At 53.7% G+C, this 8,648-nt stretch overlaps 1 protein-coding gene across 2 annotated transcripts in view; it reads left to right on the plus strand.

Moving 5' to 3' along the window:
* Camk2a (calcium/calmodulin dependent protein kinase II alpha) overlaps positions 1-3,144 on the plus strand; it is a 62,460-nt gene extending 59,316 nt beyond the window's left edge. For both annotated transcript variants that reach the window (XM_046460165.2, XM_058584222.1), the window contains one exon: positions 144-3,144. In XM_046460165.2, coding sequence (XP_046316121.1) covers positions 144-147 — 4 coding nt within the window. In that variant the 3' untranslated portion in view covers positions 148-3,144. The remainder of the gene's footprint in view (positions 1-143) is intronic.
* Positions 3,145-8,648: the final 5,504 nt, after the last annotated feature.

The raw sequence follows: 8,648 nt of genomic DNA on the forward strand, positions 1-8,648 counted from the left end.
CCACCGAGCAGGGTGGGAGGAGCCCAGGAGGGAGACCTCGGGGCTGCAGGTCCTGGGGGCCCGAGCTGGACCAGAGCCCTAGGAGGCGGTGGGCGGGCTCCCTCAGGTTCCTTGGGGCTCACCATCTGCACTGCGCCTTGCAGTTGAAGGACCAGGCTGGGGTCGCCGCGTTGCTGTGTCGCAGGGGTCCACTCCTTGTTCGTGGAATGTGCTGCTGGTTCTCCCACTTGGATCTTGCTGGAATTCTCCCCATCACGTTGTCCTACCACCACCACTGTCAACTCTGTACCTGCATCAAGAAAACCTGCTGTTCACAAAGCCATCACGACTACAGAGCAAATGGCCAGGTCTCCCAGCCCCAGTTCTCAGTCTGCGCTCTCCCTCTGCCAGGGTGGGGCTTCCTCAGGCCCCGGTGCCCAGGGCGCTGGCCCCAGGGACCCCCAACCTCTACCTGGCTGTTGTTGGCCTAGTCTGGCCTTGGCTGTAGGCAGAAATGCCCCAGCCGTGTGTTCAGGGAAAAGGAGGGGCATGTGCTGAGGATCTCTCCTCCTCTGGGGTCCCTGGGGAAGGGCAGATGAACACCCCAAGTCTCCAGAGCCAAACTCCCCTGTGGGAGAGGGTAAGAGAGGAGCAGATACTAGGAGCCCCCTGCTTCAAACTGCTTCCTGACCCCCTGCTGGCCTGTGCTGCCCTTGCGGTTGGTCAGCAGACCTGGCCCCCCATGTGGACAGTCCCACCCCTCAGGTGTCCCCACTTGCTGCCTTCCAACGCTAACCCACCACCCGCCCTCCCATCGCCCCTGGAGAATTCCGGCTTGGTCCTGTCTGAGAGGGGATCTGGTTGTGTTTCAGGGTCAAAAGAAAGCAACGTTTAGGTATCACTTCTACTTGGACCGCATGCCTTTTTATAGACAAACTTCTGTGTATTTCGTAAATGGATTTTGCGTTAATGGATATATATGTAATAACTAGACCTCTCAAATTATTGTGAGAAGGGTTGGGCTGGGAAGAGGGGGGGTGGGAAGAGGGATGAGGGGTAGTTTTTATTCTGTTCTAGATTTTTTTGTTTTCTTCTTCTTCTTTCGTCATTTCTGAGATGGACCTTGTCACCCGTGGTACTCTGAGGCCAAGGGGGGGGCTCAGCCCAGGGATCATGGTCTCTCTGCCATTCTGGTCTGAGGTGAGCCAATGCAGGCTTTCCTCCCAGGATGGGGGAGCATCCGATGCCAGGGTGGCTAGGACTTGGCAAGGCAGGGCAGGGAGCAGGGAGGTTGGCAGGACGGAAACATCCAGGCTCTGTTTTGCTACTCCCTCAAACTCGGTCCTATGACTGCACTTCCCAGGATCTCATCCCATCTGTCTGTGCAGCCCTCGTACCTCTGGGGGCCCCTGGGAACACGTGTCCTCACTGCCTCTCTCCCTCTGGCATCTGGTGGCCAAAGCAGAGCCCTGGAAACGTCTACTTGCCACGCCTCCTCCTGGACCTCGGGCTCTCCTCCTCTCTGCTCGCTTCTCCTCTCGCCCACCCTCTTCCCCTGGGATTGACTTTGGTGTGAGTGCCTTGGCACGTCCACGGGGATCTGCTGTCTGCACTGTTCTCTTTGCATGACTTTATATGCAGTAAGTATGTTAAAACACAAAAATGAAAAGAAGAAAAACAGCAAAATCAATCTACATGTTTTGGACAAAATAATAATCATAATAATAGAGGTTGTATTCTCAGTGTCCGACTCGGGATTATGTTGCTGCCTCTCCGTGCTTCTGGCCTCTGTGTGGCCGTGTTTTGCCAGCATGAGATACTGTCCCCTCGGGAGGATTTCGGGGGAGGAAGAGCCACATCTCCAGGGTTTTTGGAGGAGGCTCTGGGTATTGGGAGGAGTGGAACTGGTGAGGTCATTTAATCCAGAAATTTCTGCCTTTCCCTATCACGAGCTATCTTGCTGGGTTCCTTTTTCAGTCCTGCTGCCCAAGGACGGGTGAGACAGGCTGGGCTGCAGGCCAGGAAATTGGCTGCCGAAGCCTCCTGTTTCCAGGCTGGTCTTTCGCTGGCCTCTGCAAGTTCCTTTGCAGAGACCCTGATGCCCAGGCCTCAGGGTGGGCTCTTGGCCTGCCCCAGGTCCAGAGGGCCTCTCAGTACTGTCCAGTGATCCTATCATCCCAGCAGCAAAACCACCTGTCCTTCTGTGAATTGCCAGGTCCCCCCCAGCCATCCCCAGCCAAAGCTGAGGGTGTGTCTTCACCAGGGGATGCTGCGATTACCGAGCAAGTTCTGGTCCCTTCTTCAGCCTCAGTTTCCCCATTGGTTAAAAGGGTTAAGTGTTCCCACTCAGGCTGATGGAGGATCACACAGATGGTGACATGAAGCCCATCTTGCCTGTGAGAACTTCCAGGCTTCCTCCCTGACTGGCCTCTAATTTGCTTCTGGGCCTGGCCAGTCCCCACCCTCTGCCCCGCTGGCCCCTCGCTCCCCTCTTTGGTGACATCTGCTGCTCATCAGCAGTGGCTGCGGGGGAAAGAGAAGTGGTAGGAGGGTTAGGAGGCTTCAATTCCCAGCTCTGACCAGACTTGCAGTGTGACCTTGGGCCCATCCTTTCCCATCTCTGCACCTTGGTTTCCCCACCAGAGGAAGCTGAGCAGAAGGACCCCAAGGTCCTGCCTGTCATTGGCCGACACACCACCTGCCCACCATGTGCCTCTCCAAGTGCTAGAGAAGTGGAGGCAGGTTCCTGCCCCAGGCCGAGATGGCCCCCAATTTGGAGGTGGGTGGGTGACCGCCTGGTGTAGACTCCGAGGCCCCATAGTGACCCTGAGGCAGCAGGCAGGAGAAACTGGCAGAAAAAGCTTCCCAGAGCCCGCCCTCACCAGACTCCATGCTCCTCCCAAACACCTTTAGATGCAAAAAATAAAATAAAATTTAAAAAAAAACCAAACCCAAGCCAAAACCCAGACTCCAGCATGCAAATACGTTTACAGGAAAGCACTCTCCTGGGTCTGTGCCCACCATGGCTCGTCCCCTCACCCCGGCCTCCAGTCTCCCTTCGGAGGGAGACCCTTTGGGGGATGTGTTTGACAGACTCCCCATGCTGGTTTCTTTGTTATTATTTGTTTTGGGTTCTGTTTTTAGTTCTTTCTTTTCTTTTTTTTTTTTAAAAAATATGTGGCTGTGAACTTGAATGACCACTGCTCAAACTTTCTGCTGGGGGCGGGCAGGGGGGAGGGAAAGGGGTGTCTGTTTTATTCTCGGTGTTTTCAGTGCAATAAATAGCTACAAACTTCTGTGCACTCCATGTCTCTCTCTGTGTCTTGGCCAAGCACCATGCGCTAAGAGGTGTTCCTTCTCTGTCCCAGATCTCTCCTGTGGAAAAAGACAAGTCCCAGTCTTTATTCTGTTGGACTGGCTTAGATGACACGCTCAAGGTTGAGCCAATCACTCAACCCCACACACACCCAGAACCAGGGATGGAATCAGTGTCTTCTCAGGTTCTTGAGGGTACCTTTAACAAGAGCAAGAGGGTGGGTATGGGTTCCCATAACAATCAAGAGGTAAAGTCTTCCTCAGCCCCCCAAGGGGTGGGGAGGGTGTGTGTGGGGGGGAGGGGTTGTGGCCTCCAGGCCCTGGCTTTCCTTGTAGGATGAAGTTGTTTCTGAAATCCTCCCTACCCTTCTCTTCCCTCATCCTAACCTCACAGACTAGCCTCAGGTCTCAGAGCACCTGGTGAGCTCTCTGGGGAAAGGTGTGAGAGGCCTTGTTACCTACAGTTTGTGGGCGGAGCCTCTGATACAGGGGCCTTAGGCCGGGGAGTTGGATGCCAGGAGAGGCCCCATTGGCTGCAGGGAGATTCTCTGGATCCAAACCGCTCGCCTGTGGCCAGGCTGAACCAGAGTGGCAATGCAGTGACTTTGTAGCTCCTTAGCCCATGATAGAGCAGCCAACCACCTTGGATACTGACACGAGATTCTTGGTGCTAATCTCAGGCTTGTTTCAGGCAAACTAGGTGAGTTGGTCATCCTAAGCCATGCCCCACTCCCAGAGGCCTGCATTAAACAGGGCCACAGGGTCCTCCCTGGAGCCCACAGTTCCCTTTAGACTATGCTCCAGGTTCCTGGGATTCCAGAGTCTCCGTCCGCACCAGCTGCTTTCCCAGTCTCTCCTTACTGCTGAAGTGTGGGTGGCCAGGGGGAGTGTGTATGCGGAGTGTATTCCTTGCCCACATGGGAAGACCTCCGCAGTAGGAGCAAGGCCAAGGCTGAGAAGAACAAGAGGGACCTGGGGACTTCTCTTCACACCTTGTCCTGGAGCTCACAAACTCCCAGCTCTACCTTCAAACTGGACTCTTCCCCCTGGGCAGTGCAAAGGGCTTGAGGGCTCAGGCTGCTATTACAGACACCACCAGCAGGTGGCAGCACAGGAGTAAGTCCGACTGTCCTCTGCCTCTGTGTGGCTCTCACACTTTAGGAGGACCCGGATGATCTCAAGAGACAGATAGCCTTCAACTCTCAAGAAGTACCAACTCCACCAGGCACAGTGGCACATGCTTGTGATCCTAGTTACTTGGGACCCTGAGGCAGGAGAGTTGTAAGTTAGAGGCCAGTCTGGGCAAATTAACAAGAAACAAAAAAAATAAAAATAAAAAGAGCTGGAGATATAGCTCAGTGGCATAATGTCCCTGGATTCAGCTCAATCCCTGGTGCCACATATACACAAAGTACCAGCTCTCTTCAAAATACTCTCCTCAACTCACAGGAACGTGATGCTCTGTGGTTCACAGTGTGCTTACACAACTCCTCCTGCCAGTCACGACAGCCCTATTTTGAAGATGAAGATAAGACTCAGGCAAAAAGGATTCTTACAAGACCATGAGGCAGGACTCACCAAGCCTTCTAACTTAGAGACACAGTTCTCACTTCCCCCAGGGGCCTCCCTTGTCCTGGTCTGTGTTTCCTTGACTCTGGACACCAGCAAATAGTGACTGGGATTCTTAGAAACTCCCCTACCTTTGACCTTCTGTCCCTGACCAGAGACTCCCTCATCTCTTGGTTGTCTACTCCTGAAGTCCACACTGCAGGTCCCTCGGGGGCTTCCATGACAACCTCTATCCTTTCTCTTCTGTCCTCTCAATCTTCAGCACATCCATCTATGATAGGCACTATCATCATTCTCCCCATTCCATGACTGAGGAGACCGCTGTCACAGGGTGAGGAAGCTGCTCAAGATGGTCCCAGGCATATGGGAGGGAAGGGGGATTTGGACTCTGAGCCACAATTAACACCTGCTTCCCTGAGGTATGCTGGAGCCAGGTTGGACTCTGGGGAAGGATCAGGAATGAGCCAGATGTCTCCCAGAAATCCTTGAGGCCATCTCTGACAGTGAAAGCCATGCACAGAACAAGAATTCAGGGCAGGCCGGGATGGGGGCTGGACCTAGAGGTGCAAACCCTGGGGGAGCCTCGAGGAAGGAGGAGAGAGAAATTCCTGGGAATTTGCTAAAAATAAAGATGTTTCAGACCCCATCCTCAGAGATGAGACTACATTAAGCTGGGCAGGAGTCCAGGCAGCCATCTGTTCAGTAAGCCCCCAGGTTAGGGAGTCCTGCCTAGAGCATCACTGTCCCGGTTCCCACGGTCACACAGGGAGCCAACCTCAGGCTCCCCACTTCCCCATCCTCTCCCCTGACTCAGCTAGATCAATATTGACCATCAGCCCCTCCCCTGCCTCTAAACTCCTGCCAACCCAAGCCCAGAAGCTCTCTGAGACCCTGACCATGGTCAGTAAAGTCAAGGTCAAAGCAAAGCTTAGGGTTCAGATGGTTTTCCTTTTTTTAATATTTATTTTTAAATTATAGGTGGACACAATATCCTTATTTTATATTTATGTGGTGCTGAGGATCGAACCCAGAGCCTCATGCATGCTAGGTGAGCACTGCTACCTCTGAGCCACAATCCCAGCCCATCAGATGGTTTTCTTACTGTGCCTACTCCTATCTTGCGCTCCCCACCTCTCCCCCCTCCCCACCCTGGTTCCTACTGGTTTGGCTTGGGCAGACCAGCTCACTGGGGAGACCACCAGAGCTCCTAATTTTTAAGCTTGTCCTGCCGGAAAAATTGAACTTCTTTCCCACCAGGTGGAGCCAATTCCAAATCCATCTCTGAAGAAGGAGGCGTTGCTCCCCTCCCCAGGTCTCAAGACGTGGTCCTTCCAGAAGGCTGAAGGGGTGGGTAGAGGCCAAGGGTCCATGTTGCTCACCTCTCTCCCCATGCCATCAGTGGAGCCCACTGTTCCTGTTCAACCCGTTAGTTATACAAAAGGGGGCACTGAAGCCCAGCTACAAGAGACTTGCCACAGTGCTGACAAACCCTGGGCCTTGCTTGTCGGCTCACTGGATCCAGGAACGCCCATCCCTGACCTCCTTCTCCCTGGGCTGGTTGGAGGTGGGAGCTGAGCCTATGTTTTTTTTTTTTGTTTTTTTTTTTTTTTTCACCTGTACAAGGAACAGCTGGCTAATGAGAACCATCCCACCAAGAGGGTTTCTACCTGCTAAGCTTTGCCTTTAAGCATGTTGATAAGCTTTTAAAATTATGTTGTGTGTCCAGTATTATCTCATTTAATCTCCTCAAGGGGATAACTATTCTCTCCACTTTACATCTGAGGATGCTGGGGTTCAGAGAGGTGAAGTAGCATATTTGGCTGGGCTGAGGAACCAGGATTTGGCTCTGACCAGCGGATGTCCAAATTCACTTTGGCTCCAGTTCCTGACAACTCCCTGGGGGTTGCAGCTCACAGATGCTGTGGACATTAGCGGGAAAAGGCTTTTTTTCTCCCAAACAAGAAGTGATCCAGGATGGGGGTGCTGGAGGAGGCCAGAGGGGGCCGGCTGCTGCTCTGTCCTGTGGGAGGTGGCCAGGGCAGCAGGAAGTCAGGCGGAGATGAGCTGGGGGGGATGTTGGCTGAGGATCCTTGGCGGGCAGGCAGTTCTGGACGCCCTTCTAGGGCAGGACCAGCATCAGCGAGGCCTCAGTCCCCAGAGGGAGTGGCCTGTGGCTAAAGGAGCCAAACTTTCCATGAGCCACCAGCAAAAAATGAGTCTGGAAAAAGTGGCCACCGCAGACCCTGAGGCTGCACAACCCAGGTCACATGAGATTCAGAGGGGACTGCAACTGTCTTAACTCTTTGCTGGTTGCCCCCAGAGCCACCAGAGAACTGTGCTTGATTTGCCACTTCCTCGTGCAGAGGTGTGAGTGACAAGTCTCTGTTCTGGAAGAGTTGGTGGTGGGGCAGAGACCATGGACACAAATGGGTTCCTTCAATTAATAGATGTGGGTCTTATGCCACCAAGACCCAGGCCAGTGCAGAGGCCCAGAACATTATCCCCACCCCCTTATGAGATTGCTACAGAGGAGGAAAAGGAAAACTTTGAAGAAACTACAGTTTAGACAAGTGAAGTGACCCCCGCCTGGATTGCATGGCTCAGGAGGGAGGAGCTGGGAGTGGGCCTAGGTCTGTGGCTAGACCATCTGAGCCCTCTGCACAATCTCCTGCTGCCACCCTGGGCTCTGAGTTCCCAGGAACGTGATCAAAGAGTCTTAACTACACAGAAAGAAGATGCATTGTCTCTGAAATATGGGAGTGCCCTTTCCGGGCAAGGTTGGGCCATCGGGACTCACCAGATATAGGGCTGAGTCAGACCCCCTGAAGATTCTAGGAGTCCACAGCTGGTTGGGAAATGAGGAAGGCTTATGGAGGAGGTGTCTTCAGGAGGTATCTAAAAGGATGGCTAGGATTCTAGCGGGTGGATGGGAAGACATGGGGTCAGGGAGGAAGCAGGATCGCGTGGGCCTGCTTAGGGTATAGCGAGGACTTGAACCTGGTTAGGGTAGTGGAGGGGAGCCCAGAGGGTGGAGCCTGCAGAGGACCAAACACTAATGTAACCAGTGTGACTCCTGGTGTCTGTTGACCCTCGCCTGACCTTGGGAATCTGGCTGTCCCTAATGGAGTGGTAAGGAGCCCCTCCCCCTCCTCTTCCCTTGTTCCCTCCATGTTTGCACTCTGAGATCAGAAGCTGCAAGTGACAGCAGATAGTCGAGTCTCCTCTCATTGTTTCCTGGAACCTAAGGAAATATTTACTTGAAAAGTCTTTGAGAAAAATGCAGGGCCCCAAAGCACCCTCTGCCACACTCAGGCAGGCATGCGTGCAGCCTCCCAACTTCAGGACCCAAGGACACAGAAATGGACTGAGCCAAGTAGATGACCACGTGGGGGTGGACAGTCCTGGCACATTCTCATGTGGGACCTCGGGCAAGTTCTGTCCTCTGGGCTCCTCACCCCCAAGTCTGCAGAGCAGTCAGCCTGCGGGAGAGGACTGGAGGTAGAATGGAGCAGTGCTCCTCGCCATCTTTTGCCCACGGTTCAAATTGCGAAATTTCTTGCAAAATCCCAGACTTTAAAAAAAAAGCCAGGAGATCTGGTGGCCGAGACCCAGACTTCTTAATAGAGGCCTGCTGCCTTCCCTACTGCCCCAGAGTCCCCCCACCCACTCCTGTGTCTCCAACACCCACTAAGGGTCAGCTGCCAGTTCTTCTCCCACTTATACCAATAACTTTTCTTGCTTGGGCTCCCTGACTGGCCCTCTGGGCCCTTGGGATGGCCACCTGC

Source organism: Marmota monax, unplaced genomic scaffold (genome assembly GCF_021218885.2).
Source record: "Marmota monax isolate L192 unplaced genomic scaffold, Marmota_monax_Labrador192_F-V1.1 WCK01_AAM20220418_F8-fsc00006, whole genome shotgun sequence".
Classification (NCBI taxonomy): Eukaryota; Metazoa; Chordata; class Mammalia; order Rodentia; family Sciuridae; genus Marmota; species Marmota monax.